Source organism: Bombyx mori, chromosome 16 (genome assembly GCF_030269925.1).
Source record: "Bombyx mori chromosome 16, ASM3026992v2".
Taxonomy (NCBI): domain Eukaryota; kingdom Metazoa; phylum Arthropoda; class Insecta; order Lepidoptera; family Bombycidae; genus Bombyx; species Bombyx mori.
Genome location: NC_085122.1, coordinates 7,653,636 through 7,670,034, shown reverse-complemented (window position 1 = coordinate 7,670,034; position 16,399 = coordinate 7,653,636). Strand labels below are relative to the sequence as shown.

The 16,399-nt window shown below is 38.6% G+C and overlaps 1 protein-coding gene across 1 annotated transcript; it reads right to left on the bottom strand.

The window, feature by feature from the left end:
- Window positions 1-2,158: 2,158 nt before the first annotated feature.
- LOC101736986 (uncharacterized) lies at window positions 2,159-15,607 on the bottom strand. Its single transcript, XM_021349716.3, has 6 exons — window positions 15,448-15,607; window positions 8,950-9,106; window positions 8,116-8,233; window positions 6,587-6,721; window positions 3,636-3,849; window positions 2,159-2,551 (listed from the first exon to the last, which is right to left on the bottom strand). Exons 1-6 carry the CDS (start codon window positions 15,605-15,607, stop codon window positions 2,397-2,399), a joined length of 939 nt encoding a protein of 312 aa, XP_021205391.1. The 3' UTR covers window positions 2,159-2,396.
- Window positions 15,608-16,399: the final 792 nt, after the last annotated feature.

The window sequence follows — 16,399 nt, the reverse complement described above, 5'->3', positions numbered from 1 at the left end:
GCCGGCTATCCTCGACCCACGCTGGTTCTGACCCAGTGGGGTATTCCGTAGGATAGCTCACTCTAACCGGCGCCATCTAGGCAGGCTCCGGATAGCCTGCCGACCGAGAGGGCTGGTGGTCGTGGCGCCGACAACCGCCAGTCCGGCGTCCCGAGGGGGAGGGTGATGGGAGAGATGTGCTCCGCACTAAACACTTCACTTTCCCCCCTTTGCCTTTTCATGAGTTCTGTCTCATGTGAGGTTTGGACGTTGGTTGTTGAGCGACAGGAGGTTTTAGTCGGTTCGACTCCGACATGCTCCGCCCGCCGTCCCCAGTGGAGGGCGGAAGTCCGGCGATTTCCTCCTGACCAAAAAAAAAAAAAAACCATGTATTGGCGCCAAAATGAGAAAACTCAATGAGCAATCATATAAAAATGACAGATTCCAAATTCAAATGTAATATTTTGTTTATTTTTAATTGTAACAGTATTTATGGCCAGACTAAGTATAATCTGAATCTCGGAAACGGCTTCAACGATTTTCATAAAATTTAGTATACAGGGGATTTCGGGGGCGATAAATCGGTCTAGCTACGATTTATTTTCAGAAAATGCTGATGTCGTGTTTTCAATAATCAACTCTTCCGACAACGTCATCTATTGGCGAATAATAATACTACTTTTCTTAATTGAGGGCAACTAACCGCTTTAAAGACACAACAAGATGGCGTTATCAAAAAAAAAAACCTAGCAAAGCTCGGTCATCATCCAGCTATAGTTTATGAGTAATATCTCATAGTTGCAGTTTTTTTCTTCTTGTTGTAATGACTGATCACGAGGTGTGGCGAATTTTGTAAGTCCGGGTTCCATGATTCGTGATGCACTTATTTTCCTTTTTATTCTTAAAGTATAACATTTAAAATATTCCGATGGCCTAAAGGATAAGACCTCCAATGCATTCGTGTTGAGCGATGCCACAGTGTTCGAATCCCGCAGGCGGGTACCAATTTTTCTAATGAAATATGTACTTCATAAATGTTCATGATTGACTTCCACGGTGAAGAAGAAAAAGATGATGCCGAAATACAAAGTAGGAAAGTTATATAGAAGGACTTGGGTCCTTTCACCAAGCGTACTGGCGACTAGCTAGGACCCTGAAATCGGAAACTATTTATAACTTACGTCGTAGACGACAATCGGCTCCAGTAACCAACTAACACCAGGTGGGCTGTAAGTTGAAGTCGTCGTGGCCTAAAAGATAAGACGTCCGGTGCATTCGTTGTTGCGATGCACCGGTGTTCGAATCCCGCAGGCGGGTACCAATTTTTCGAATGAAATACGTACTTAACAAATGTTCACGATTGACTTCCACGGTGAAGGAATAACATCGTGTAATAAAAATCAAACCCGCAAAATTATAATTTGCGTAATCACTGGTGGTAGGACCTATTGTGAGTCCGCACGGGTAGGTACCACCGCCCTGCCTATTTCTGCCGTGAAGCAGTAATGCGTTTCGGTTTGAAGGGTGAGGTAGCCGTTGTAACTATACTGAGACCTTAAAACTTATATCTCAAGGTGGGTGGCGCATTTACGCCGTAGATGTCTATGGGCTCCAGTAACCACTTAACACCAGGTGGGCTGTGAGCTCGTCCACCCATCTAAGCAATAACAAAAAAAAAAAAAAAAAAAAAAAAAAAAAAAAAAAAAAAAAAAAAAAAAAAAAAAAAAAAAAAAAAAAAAAAAAAAAAAAAAAAAAAAAAAAAAAAAAAAAAAACACCTAAGCAATAAAAAATAAAAAAAATAAACTGCTAACTGCAAAACTGGCAAGTATGTGGAGGAACTAATCTCACCACATATGTCAAAGGGCAGTAGTTTGCAAGGCCATAGGGCATTTCACACATTGAAAACGCACAACATCACTTCGTTATGTACGAATGACGAAATATCTGTGAGCTGTGGCCTTAAAATACTGCTCATATCATAGTTTTTTAATTGCATTTAGAGGCAGAGGAGCATACGGCCCACCTAATGGTAAGTGGTTACTGTCACCCATGGACGTCAGCAATGCCAAATGCCAACGATTGCCACCAACAAAGAGTCTATGGTAGTACAAGATCTCATCTTCCATCGGGTCAGTCTGAGTACGAACTGAAATTTGACACTTAAGAAAAAAAAAATACTTTCTTGATTGCATTCTTTTTTAATTATAATAATATTATCATACTCGTATAATTATGAATTTTATTTGAAAAGTAATAAAGCGGAGATAAAAGCACGCTACCGTTGAGCAATTTAAAACTATTTCGAATATTAACTTTTGTGACCACATCCCTATAACATCAGCCCAACCGTATCTATAGAAACTTCTATATCTGTATATTATTATAGTACCTGTCATAAAAAATTTTTTTTCTAATTTTAATCAACATTTATTGTTCTAAAAGTCCCAGCCATTCCTAAATACTCTTCATTGAACTTGTCTAATTTTCTTCGACTTTCGTCAGTGCCCGCTGCACTCATCATTCTCATGTAATCTTGGTGCTCTTCTGATCCCAATTCTTCAAGCCAATCATCTATTGAAAGATAAAACAAACGTAGTTTTAATTTAGAAAATGAGAAGTCGTCGTGACCTAAAGGATAAGATGTCCGGTGCATTCGTGTTGAGCGATGCACCGATGTTCGAATTTCAGGTGGGTACCAATTTTTCTAATGAAATACGTACTCAACAAATGTTCACGATTGACTTCCACGGTGAAGGAACAACATCGTGTAATAAAAATCAAACCCGCAAAAATTATAATTTGCGTAATTACTGGTGGTAGGACCAAGAGGTGGGTACCACCGCCCTCTCTATTTCTGCCGTGAAGCAGTAATGCTTTTCGGTCTGAAGGGTAAGGCAGCCGTTGTAACTATACTGAGATCTTAGAACTTAACATCTCAATAGGTTTATTGCAAAATTAGCCCACCCATAAAAGACCGATGACATTCATTCATTCATTTTATAACTTTGACCAAAGATCATATTATCTACGATGAAAAATTTAGTTTAAATTTTTTAATTCAGCTTCCTATTTAGTCGTTTTTTTATAGTTTTTTTATTGCCTATATTTTGTAAACACCTTAGCTGTTTGACGCAATAGCGCTTGTGCATTCTAAAACTGTTCAACGGAGCGTAAATTTTTAAAATGAATTTGTATTTTAGGTTAAATGATGGTTAAATGGTTATTTTTAGTGAATTCCTTAAATTTAATTAATGGCAACAGTGCCATTAAAGTATTTCTAGTAATTAAGATTAGTTTTTTGATAGCGTTTGATCGTTTTTAACAACATAAAATGACTATCAACTTATCTACTGATTAAATTAGTTAATTTCAATAGGTGTTTACGATAGTGGATCTCCGTAAGTAGGTTGTTAAAATTTTCGTTTCCCATGAAGTCCAAGTTCAGTTAGTTAGTTTAAAAGCTAGTTTAAAATCAACATTGTTTTTTTTAAATTTAATCCAATATTACGTACTCAATCGACTGAGGGGCCTTTAAGAAGACGCTACTGTTGAAAAGTTACCAAAAACTACAAATAAACAGAAAAGTAGTCTACGATACAAACAGTTTGGACCCTTTTGCTTTTAACGGCGTTTATTAACATGTCAAAAAACTTACGTATTAACTCATTGACAGGTTTTTCTTCTCCGCCATAGTCAATTGGTAGTATGGTCTTATCCACTATAGCATAAATGTCTTCTACCGATGAAATCGCGTGTAGTCTGGACGCCACTTTTGGTTTTATGAACTGTTTCAGAGTTTTTATGAATAAATCGACAACTTTAGACGTTGTAATTATGTACAGACCAAGTAACCTCGCTCCGTAACCTTCCTGAAAAGAGATAATAAAAACGCTTTACTAGTAAACAATTTTAATGTTTGGTATCTAACATCCGAAATTTCATTCGGGGTTACAATCTATACTAATATTATAAAGAGGAAAGATTTGTTTGTTTGTTTGTATTGAATAGGCTCCGAAACTCTGAACCGATTTGATAAATACTTTCACTGTTTGGAAGCTACACTATTCGCGAGTGACATAGGCAATCATCTTTTTTGAAAAAAAGGGATCCTTACTAAAACTCCAATAATGTAACCCTAGGTGTAAAAAAATTACTTAAAATATTCTTTACATCGCGTGCCCTGCGAAAACTATTGATGATAGAATAAAATAATGTACTACGACTTTTTAGAACACCTTATTATTTACAAAAAGTGTCGCGACAGCATATGTCTAACTATTATAGTTATGCCGCAGTAAGTGTTCTTTTATTTTAAAAAATAAAACAACGTCTAATATCGTTGAAATTCTTGTTAAAGAGAGCCGGAGCGGGCCGCTGGTAGAAAATAATTGGAAATCTTGTTTAATACATGTTTTGTTCAGTTATGATATCATTACTTTTTCTGGACATGACTTGCATCAGTAGTGAGTACAAACTCCAGATAATATGTATAGCTCAGTCGGTATAACGGCCCAGTAACAAAATTTTGTAAGTATTTTTTTTAAATGGTTATCTTTAAATTTTACCATAACAGACCAATCGCCCTATGATTAGATTCCAAGTTATAAAAAAACTGTTGAGCAATCAACACTAGACGATACACCAGTTTGTTGACAGCCAATCAGATAAGCCCTTCGCTCATATGATTCATAAGAGACGAATAAAATTTAACAAAACAGGAGTCGTAATAATACATAAAGAAAAACACCACGGATACTGATTCTCCTTATCTTTTTCCGAGTTCCCGTCGAACATATTATCTTACATAACTAATAATCTAGTTTATTCTCTAGAACCTTCCCAAAAAATGTGTTAGTTTTTTTTCGGCCATCGCGAACTGTAGACGTAATTAAAACTACTTTTACGACTTCATCTCGCGTTTATTATTTAAATTTTATTATTTCCGACGTTTCGAATACTTAATAGTTTTCGTACTTACGGACGTGTAAGGCATTGTTCATTGCTATTTCAATATTGTGCAAACTACCTACATTTTCTATAAACATATTGTTACGCGCTGGGGTTCGGGATAAATAAATGTTTCACCAAAGTACAACTAAAAACTGTATTCAACACTTAAAACACTTAAACACTTCACAAACACTTTTTCGCTTGTTCCGCTTCGCTTCAGGTGATCCGTTCGCTGTTTCGCTTCGAGTAGTTCCGATTACTGACTGACTGCGTACACTTTTGCTTTTATAGTCGATACCTCATCCCTAGAAATATCGAGAATGTTCCACACAACTCTAGTCGTAGTTTCCGCTATCTGTCAATAGATGGCATTGTAGTTCTGTAGTTCTCGAGCATTCTGGATCCTTCGATATTCGTTCGACTATTCGGAGATAGATGGCGTTACTCTTACCGGCGTAACAATATTTATACTTCTCGACATTTGCGTTTCTTTACACAGAGAATGAAAAAATTAATATCTTCAGTCTGTTTTGAGTTTGATTTAGGTTTTAATCTTTTTAAACGAGATTAAGCCGTAAAATTTGTTTCATGATGTGTTATTCGGCATCTCAATATTGAAGTTTTTTTTATCTATATTCTTATATAATATATAATATACTATATAAAATCGATGTTTAGAGGTAAATGTGGGATTATAGGGCGAAAACTAGTGGATTATAACACCATTTTTTTAATTTAAAACACTACTCGTAACATCGTAATGACGACCGATACTTGATATTGAAATTCATCTTTTTTTTTAAATCTAGCTGCTATTGTGAAAAAACAATAAATTGTAAAAAAAACCTGCAAATAATTAATTAAAAATACCGATTTCCCACATACTATTTACTGACTATACATTTTTTTTTTGTCAGGAGGAAATCGCCGGACTTGTGGCATGTCGGAGTCGAGCTGACTAAAACCTCCTGTCGTTCAACAACCCTCGTTCGAACCTCGCATGTGAGAGAACTCATGAAAATGCAAAGGGGGGAAAGTGAAGTGTTTAATGCGGAGCACATCTCTGCCATCACCCTTCCCCTCGAGATGACGCGGCGCTGGACCGGCAGTTGTCGGCGCCACGACCACCAGCAGCCGAGCATCGATGCCACAACACTCGGCAACGACAAGTCGTTTCCTATTTTTGCGACGAGGACACGGCGCCACTCCTCCACTTTGTCCAAGTCGCAACCATAATGGTGGCACTCTGCCGTGGGCTCGGCTCCGATCCGGTGCAGGAACTCACCGAAGCAACCATGCCCATTGAGCACCTGCGTGAGCCGGAAAGTGAGGCGTCCTCTGTCACGATTCACCCAATCCATATGGTCCTGGCAAATCGCCTCGACAGTCCCACGACCAGCCGAAGGATCGGCCAGCCGCCTGGACCATGACTCCAGCACGGACCACCGAGTTTGGGCCCTCCGTGCTCCGATCACACTGGGTTTGGGACGCGCCACACCCCGGGTCCGTAAGGACTAGACCGATTTTAAAGAAATTAATAAAATCATCAGATTAGCCCTAGCGTGTGACTATAACTGATTGGATCAAGATTATATCAAACATCGGCTAGGGAAGTGAGCCGATTTTGATTAGTGCTACTACTTATATATAACTTACTATTAGAATTGTCATAAACTGTTGCAGTTCCGATAAGTTCATTTTAGTCATCACGTCCATTAAGTTCACCTCTCTGTAATCATTGATTACAATAAAGCCATTGACATAGTCGTGAGCCTTCAGACATTCGACCATCTGAAAGAGATAAAGCAAAATGCATTGAGTATAAACTTAATAAGAACACAAAAAGCTAAAGCTCTGGTGCTAAAGCGATCAAACAAAGGTAGCTTTTTTAGATTTTTACTTAAATAGGGTTTTTTTCTAAAATTACGAAAAGTTAAACAAAAAAATCCGCTATCAATAAAATGTGTTTGTGAAAAGAGAATCCTATCACTTTTAATTGTATTCAAATTTAAAGTATTCCCTCATGTAGGTAGATGTTGGCAAGCACTCCTGCACATGTTTATCGATGACGTCATAAGCCAGAAATTCTTTTTTCTCACTTTAAAACCATCCACTATCCGATCGGGAACTCGTTAAATGTAAAAATCGTGGTAAGAACCCGTTAAATAATATGTGGTATTTGCGGTCATCACATTTAAAGACTTCCCAAGTCTTTGTTTCTTTATTATACACCCACAACGTAGGTTCCTGACCACTAGACGATCACGTATCACGAAGTAAAGCGACATTAGATAATCACAAGAACTGCTGTGGACAGGCTGAAGATAATATTGAAGAACAGAAACATCACCAAAGCCACAAATATCCGGTTCGTATGAACTCTTGCTTTCCCTATATTTTTATACGCTGCGGAGACGTGTACGTTGAGCCAGGTCAAGAAAAAGAAGATCGATGCTCTGAAGATGAGGAACTCGAGACAAATGCTTAGTATTTCATGGACCAAACTTCGCACTAATATGCCCATTCTTCAAGAAATCGGCATTAAGCAGCACCTTTTGGCGCTCGTCCGTGGACGGATAATATTATTTTTGGATATGTCTTCCGCCGAGGAAATGACTCCAAATTAGAAAGCACCAAACCACGTGGAAGGTTACCCATGCGATGGATCGACCAAGTCAAGCTGGCAGTTGGCGGTTATTTACATAAGTGTACCAGGGAGAAGTGGCGATTTCTCGGGAGGCGCACACCATCTGCCCACAGAAATGATACTGACTGACGTCCACGACGCTCTGACAAGAGTGATACGACAAGGAACATTAAACAACTAGAGTATTACATTTTAAGCACGGTAACTAAAGTTTATAAGATAAGACCTCACTACATACACACATACAATGTAGTGAGATCTTATCTTCATATTTCACTGGATTGGTACACCGTGCGTGATTTGTTTCCAAATGATTCTTGTCCACCTGATGGTTGTCTGAAAAAGATCGCTCTTAGCGTGTACTATTTTTTGTATTTAATGTATCGCATTGTTTATTTGTTTATTTTGTGTACAATAAAGAATACTCTCTCTCTCTCTCTCTCTCTCTCACTCTCTCTCTCTACATTCTTCTTTTCATTACACAGTTCAGTGCGCAGAACAAGATTTTATTTTAGTATTTTTAACCTTATTCACTTACTACCATACTAAGACGAAAATAGTCAATGATATCGCTCGGCAGAAGATCTTTCACATTTAATTTAACAATGAAAATTCGTTCGAAATTTTTTGTCATCTTTGGCAATGGTAGCAGCAAACTGAAAACAGAAAAATAGTGAAAAATAAAGTTAACACCATATTGTTTACGTACAAGACTCTAGAAACTGTAAATAAATTACTATAGTAAAATAAGCGAGCTACTACAGTAAAACTATTTACAAAAAAATCGGTTGTCTGTAAAGTCGATTTACTGACGATAGTTGAACGTGACAACGTCATAAAAAAATACTGATGGAATGGTTTCATTTTTCAATTATCGCAATTATCGTTGCTATAAACAATTGACACCACATTCACTTTTCACTGAACTTCATACTTGACGAAAACATGTAAATGTATTATTGTAAAGCAGCTGTCCACGCGGATGCATCGCTCACTCAAGTAGGAGAGAGACAGATGTCGAACGCTGCTGAACGCGGAGGCCGATTGTGCCTCTTTGTCGCTCATTGCGCGCTCTCGCTTGCACTTCAAGCCTTAAATGGAACGCCTCAGAGCGAGGTAACGCTGCATGAGTCATGTTTTTTCGTGCGTGCAGCCGGCTCCATCGAATTATAAGATGTTGTCACGTCAAAATATGTTTCAAAAATAATATCTCTTTCGGTAATTGTAATTATGTATTTTACTGACATTACTTGACTATTACGAGTTTCGTTGGTGCATTGAACAAAATATGAACATTTTAAAAGCCCCGAAAGCACAATTGAAAATACAAAAACACAAATCTATTAGAGTGTCGATGCTAAGTTAAACTTACGCTTTTTCAGTGACCGCTTTCAAGTCAGTTTGAAGATCAAGCTTCGTGAAAAAATTTGGCAAAAGCGTTCTCAACGTACACATTTTGTCTATTTGTTGCTTAGCTCGTTCGACCGACCCCTTGCAGGTAATAATCGTTCTTTCTAAATATTCGCGACCTAAAACAAAACAGATGTGACCACTCTGAAGTTTATTTAAATAATCACCGCGTTTAATATTAAAATTCTACACAAGAAACTCTTTTTTAAACTAAAACTACTTTTACGGATTCACTGTTATTATATTATTTCCGAAGCTTCGAATACATTACAGGTTTTGTGGGCGCGAACGACGGAGGATTTTTCGGCATTGGAATATTCCTGTAGGTACCATAACATTTTCTATAAAAGCCATTCCCGCTTTTTTTGGGCCGTGGGTCGAACCTCCTACCAGACCCAAGGGATGAAATTAAGTGTCCCGCCCACTAAACGACTATCCTGCACTCTCGCCCAAGCGTCTGATTCCCCCGAAGTCAGAACCCAGTCGGGGTAAGGGGGCTTCCGCGGCGAACACTGCAACAAGCTACTGCAAAAAATTACGTTGATTTGAGATTAGGCCGTAAAATAGTTTCAATCATATTATCCGCTCGCGAAAGACAATGATATTACTGAACTTATTGTTTTTTTTTTGGTAGCAGATACATAAATAAATGGAAGAGATTGTCTTTTAAAATTCATAAGGACAGAGACATAAGGTTGAAATCTCATTTGTATCATAAAACTGCACTGACTGTTTCATGGCATACATAAGTAAGATGTTTGTACCTACTCATATTAATACTTGAACTTTATACTTTTAAATGTGATAATTTACTGGTGGTAGGACCTCTTGTGAGTTCGCGCGGGTAGGTACCACCACCCTGCCTATTTCGGCCGTGAAACAATAATGCGTTTCGGTTTGAACTTATATCTCAAGGTGGGTGGCGCGTCTACGTTGTAGATGTCTACGGGCTCCAGTAACCACTTAACAACCAGGTGGGCTGTGAGCTCGTCCACCCATCTAAGCAATAAAAAAAAAGACTATTACTCATTTGTGCCAGTGCTCCAAGCTATTTTGTTTTTTGTTTTAATATAATATAAATAATTGTTAAGTATTATGTTTTTTTTTTATGTTTGAAGGATTACTGGTGGCCCGGAGGCCTTTCCAGTTTCACCAGGACAGGTGGGCGAGCAAAGGCTCAGCCAGGAGGGGTGGGATTTTCTAACAGCTACCCGAGCGCCTCCGAAGGAGGCCTAACAGCTCAAGAGCAGCTGCTTCGCGAATAAATCTACTACCGGATCGGAATCGCGACCCGCTGAGAAGATACGGCGAGAAACTCAGCGAGCTGATTGATTCATGGGTTAGGTTGCACGGCGAACTCTTTGTCGAGTTCGACGAGTACGGTTACCGGGGTCCCTAAGCCTGCTCCTAGTGTTAGAGCTGAAGGCGTCTAATGCAAAGGTTATTGGATCTGATGGATCCGTAAGGAGGTGTAGGAATATGTAAGTTAGTGACAACTTAATTAATAAAAATGACTAATAAAAAAATAAAAATAAGGTCATAATTAAATAAAAATATTATTTTTCATTTTCGTACAAAAAAAAAGTTTTTATCGCTGAAAATGTGAAGAGCCTTGACAGCAGTGACGTAGCTTTTTAAGTACATATGTACTTTCAAATTATTATTCATGAGCATTTTATTCTGAACAAACATATTATTCACACACCTATAGTACCTATATAATCTAAAATACTGTAACAATTTATTACTAATGTTTTTTGTTAAACAGCTTAAAACAATTATTATTTAGTTCTGAGATGTGGTATTTTTGTGAACACATGCTGCACTGATTTCTTGCGCAGTAATTAATATGTTGGAGTTGAGGGTCGAGCCTAAAACGCCGGTTCCCTACCCTTCAAGGTCTAAGTCGTCAAATTATAATTATATGCTTATAATTTACTACGTGCCTAAAAAAACAATAGGTTGAATAAGCTTTATATTAACTAGTCGTTTGCATTTATAATTATGTAGAATAACACCATTGTATTCAAAACCTTGATCTAATGAAAGCATTAAATCAAAATAGTCATTAAAACAAAACAAAAAATATATACATGATTTTAATACACATTTAAACAAAGATATTTTTTTTTATTATTAAATAGGTCTATGAAGTAGCCGTTCTAAAATTCTAAATGAAAATAAATTGTATTTAAAATATATGGGAATATACTTTCGTTTTTATGTTCTTTTGTTTCGATTAGTGTTTTTTATTTATTTACTAGCTGACCCGGCAGACTTCGTAGTGCCTCAATCGACAACTAAAAGACCTAAACTTTTGTATAAAATAAACTTAAAACAAACAAAAGGAATCCCCACATCGATAGAGCGGCACGACATGAGAACTCACCCTCTCATCGTGGCCGTTTTAAACCTTCTCTGGACTCACACAAATAATTCAAGACCAAAATTAGCCAAATCGGTCCAGCCGTTCTCAAGTTTTAGCGAGACTAACGAACAGCATTTCATTTTTATATAATATATAGATTACATTTCTGTCTTTTTCGACACTATGAAAATACCCACAATTTCGAAGGCAAATTTACAACAAGAACGAATTAGAAGCGATAGTGGAAGCTGGCGATACTAAATCTTCAGCTGATGTAGCTTTCAATGTTGACATAAAAAAAGGATTGTGTGGTTTTATGAAACCACGGTAAAAGTGAAACTTTTTTCACATTATAGACATTTAACTAAAAAAATTTGGAATAATATTCCATTAAGGGTATAAAAATCACTTTGTCAACTTTAATTTTATACTTGGAAAATTGGAATGATAATGGGAAATGATAAAAGTAGACTAAGTCTCCAACTAATATTTTTATTGAACTCTGTGTCTTAGAGTACGACGCACATAATACTTAGTAGACAGTGAGGTAGAACGCAGAGTCTCTTTGCCACCCTCGGATGCGTTACCACCCGTCACCCCGATGGAAGTTAAAGACTTGATCAAAGACCTACGTCCTCGCAAGGCTCCCGGTTCCGACGGTATATCCAACCGCGTTATTAAACTTCTACCCGTCCAACTCATCGTGATGTTGGCATCTATTTTCAATGCCGCTATGGCAAACTGTATCTTTCCCGCGGTGTGGAAAGAAGTGGACGTTATCGGCATACATAAACCCGGTAAGCCAAAAAATCATCCGACGAGCTACCGCCCGATTAGCCTCCTCATGTCTCTAGGCAAACTGTATGAGCGTTTGCTCTACAAACGCCTCAGAGACTTCGTCTCATCTAAGGGCATTCTCATCGATGAACAATTCGGATTCCGTACAAATCACTCATGCGTTCAACAGGTGTACCGCCTCATGGAGCACATTCTTGTGGGGCTTAATCGACCAAAACCGTTCTACACGGGAGCTCTCTTCTTCGACGTCGCAAAAGCGTTCGACAAAGTCTGGCACAACGGTTTGATTTTCAAACTATTCAACATGGGCGTGCCGGATAGTCTCGTGCTCATCATACGGGACTTCTTGTCAAACCGCTCTTTTCGATATCGAGTCGAGGGAACCCGCTCCTCCCTGCGACTTCTCACAGCTGGAGTCCCGCAAGGCTCTGTCCTCTCTCCCCTCCTATTTAGCTTATTCATCAACGATATTCCCCGGTCGCCGCCGACCCAGTTAGCTTTATTCGCCGACGATACGACTGTTTACTATTCCAGTTGAAACAAGTCCCTAATCGCGAAGAAGCTTCAGAGCGCAGCCCTCTAGCCCTAGGACAGTAGTTCCGAAAATGGCGCATAGACATCAACCCAGCGAAAAGTACTGCGGTGCTATTTCAGAGGGGAAGCTCCACACGGATTTCCTCCCGGATTAGGAGGAGGAATCTCACACCCCCGATTACTCTCTTTAGACAACCCATACCCTGGGCCAGGAAGGTCAAGTACCTGGGCGTTACCCTGGACGCATCGATGACATTCCGCCCGCATATAAAAACAGTCCGTGACCGTGCCGCGTTTATTCTCGGTAGACTCTACCCCATGATCTGTAAGCGTAGTAAAATATCCCTTCAGAACAAGGTGACACTTTACAAAACTTGCATAAGACCCGTCATGACTTACGCGAGTGTGGTGTTCGCTCACGCGGCCCGCACACATACAGACACCCTCCAATCTCTACAATCCCGCTTTTGCAGGTTAGCTGTCGGAGCTCCGTGGTTCGTGAGGAACGTTGACCTACACGACGACTTAGGCCTCGAATCTATCCAGAAATACATGAAGTCAGCGTCGGAACGGTACTTCAATAAGGCTATGCGTCATGATAATCGCCTTATCGTTGCCGCCGCTGACTACTCCCCGAATCCTGATCACGCAGGAGCCAGTCACCGTCAACGCCCTAGACACGTCCTTACGGATCCATCAGATCCAATAACCTTTGCATTAGACGCCTTCAGCTCTAACACTAGGAGCAGGCTCAGGGACCCCGGTAACCGTACTCGTCGAACTCGACAAAGAGTTCGCCGTGCAACCTAACCCATGAATCAATCAGCTCGCTGAGTTTCTCGCCGTGTCTTCTCAGCGGGTCGCGATTCCGATCCGGTAGTAGATTCATTCGCGAAGCAGCTGCTCTTGAGCTGTTAGGTCTCCTTCGGAGGCGCTCGGGTAGCTGTTAGCAAATCCCACCCCTCCTGGCTGAGCCTTTGCTCGCCCACCTGTCCTGGTGAAGCTGGGAAGGCCTCCGGGCCACCAGTAATCCTTCAATCATAACTAACACACATATTCCTTTGATCGCATTAATTTATTTTTTAGGTCGAACTCTGTAAAGTATTCGTAACGCTTAATGATTAAAAAAACGCGAGATTAAACCGTAAAAATAGTTTTAGTTATAAATACAGGTATTATCCAGTAAATCGTAAAATTTCGCCTTTATCTGATAATATTATATGCGATTAAAATATTAAAAAATAGAAGCATTTTAGAAGCATTTTTTGGCTTTGATGAGTGGACGAGATCACAGCCCACCTGATGTTAAGTGGTCACTGGAGCCCATAGACATCTACAACGTAAATGCGCCACCTACCTTGAGATATAGGTTCTAAGGTCTCAGTATAATTACAACGGCTGCCCCACCATTTAAACCGAAACGCGTTACTGCTTCACGGCAGAAATAGACAGGGTGGTGGTGGTAGGTACCTACCCGTGCGGACTCACAAGAGATCCTGCCACCGTCCTTAATTTAGAGGTCTGCCATGTAGGTCACTGGTGCCCGACGGGGCGCACTGAAGTAATTATGTCAATTTCTGTAACAAAGCGCCTGGATTTCCTAACTTTGCCAATATTTTGTTTGTTAATTTAGTTTTTAAGGTCTCTTAAATATAGATTCATTCTTAATATATTTGGATTCGTCCAGGGCCCTGAAACTGCGATACTTTAAGACAAATAAATTTTTTTGAATGGAAACTAGCGATAACTTGTAGCGGATGCCCCTAAACTTACATGTTGTTAAAAATATGGCATTCAATTATTGTCTAGCACTGAAAAAAAAATCATACAAGTCTTTATTTGTTAAAGACAAATTGAATTAAATTTTATCAATATGCGTTTTCTGAAAATTTACAAAATCCTTCATTAACAATAAATTAAAGGATAGGCAATATGTTACTGCCATCTACAGGAGCAATGAGAAACTAATCGAAGCGAAGCCATCTAGTGGCCGACGCCCGTAAACATTTTTGTTGAGCGTTTGAGTTGCTTATCTATAACTCATTTATATTATCTATGGAATCGTCTTTCTCAGATTCTACTCTAAGCCAGCACTTTATTAACAGAAATTAACATGGTTACTTCAGTGCGCCACTTAGAGAACCGGTGACTTACATGGCAGTCAAAGGGCTAAAATCGAGAAACATAAATGCCGCATGAGCTGATAAATACTAAGGACTAGGACACACGGATACTAATATTGTTATTTCTTACCTCAAAATTAGTGATAACAAAAGCTTTAATTACCTAATATGTACACCAGATGGACATTTTTAGTAAAAAACTACTTAACACTTAACTAATGCACTCAGGAAGTTATTTGGTAGCAGAAAATTGGATAGGAAACTTAGATACTTTACTGCGCAAGTATTTTTATATAAACTTGGGAAAAAAATAATTTCTCTCTATTTTAATCTCTATCGTATTTCACAACATAATTGGGTTTGTATATTGTGAAATACGACTATTCTGGAGCTTAAAGCATAGGGCAGGTATCATTTTTATTAATTTTGACGTATCTAATACGCTTTCACTACTTCTGCACTGCAGATATTTTTTTGTATAAATATAAAATGCGCTTAATTTATCGATATACATATATCTACCAGTACTAGTGATCAAATAATCTAAAACTAATAATGTTCTCGACGGTCAAAAGACTTCAGTTTGATTTTGAAATTGCTGGCGTACTTAAATATTTCATTTAAGAAATTTACTTACTGAAGTCCTTCTTCATCAAATGATCTTGTTTTTTAATCCAATTTTCTAAAACCTCAACAGATTCAGCCATTCTTTTTTTATCAAGGCTGTGCATCCTCCTAACCTCTTCCAAAGTGTTCGGTTTAAACTTCAAAATTCGGTGTTCGGGAATGTTGTCCATTTTAGCCACCTTGTTTCTGTCAAAATATATTTTATTTCCGCTCAGGTTTTATTAAATTACCAAAGAAAAGCTATATTATTCTAAATGCGTTACTTTCTAAATATTATCACCATAATTTGTGGTATTTTGATTTGTTTAATCATAATACGTTCAATTGGTTTTTTTCAAAGCAGTTGTGATTTAAATAACTTGTCTGGTATTCGGTTTGAAGGGTAGGTGGGTTTGAAAGGTAAGACGTTTCGGTTTGAAGGGTAGGGCAGCCATTGTAACTATACTGAGATCTTAGAACTTATATCTCAAGGTGGGTGGCGTATTTACATTGTAGATGTCTATGGGCTCCCGTAATTACTTAATCTTAGTGATTGATTAACCTGATTAATTAACTCATGTCTCAAGTTGTAAGGTCTCAGAATTTACAGTACAACAGCTGCCCCACCCTTCAAACCGAAACGCAATACTGCTTCACGGCAGAAATGGGCAGGGCGGTGGTACCTTCCGGTGCGGACTCACAAGACGTCCTACCACCAGTAAGACTTCTTCGAGTAACTTCTGATACTGGATCGTGAACTAGCCCCCACCCAACTCTACCCCAGTTCATCGAATCAAACATTGGGATATGAAAAGTGGGAAAATGGCGAAGCATAATGCTTAGTTACGGCAACTTAATAAAAGGCTTATCTTGTAGGTATAATAATTAATTAATAAATGAATAAAAATTTTCTTACCTTAATTCGATTTACAGTCGCTCACTTGGACTTTTAATCACAAAATGAGTTCAACGGATCGCTGACA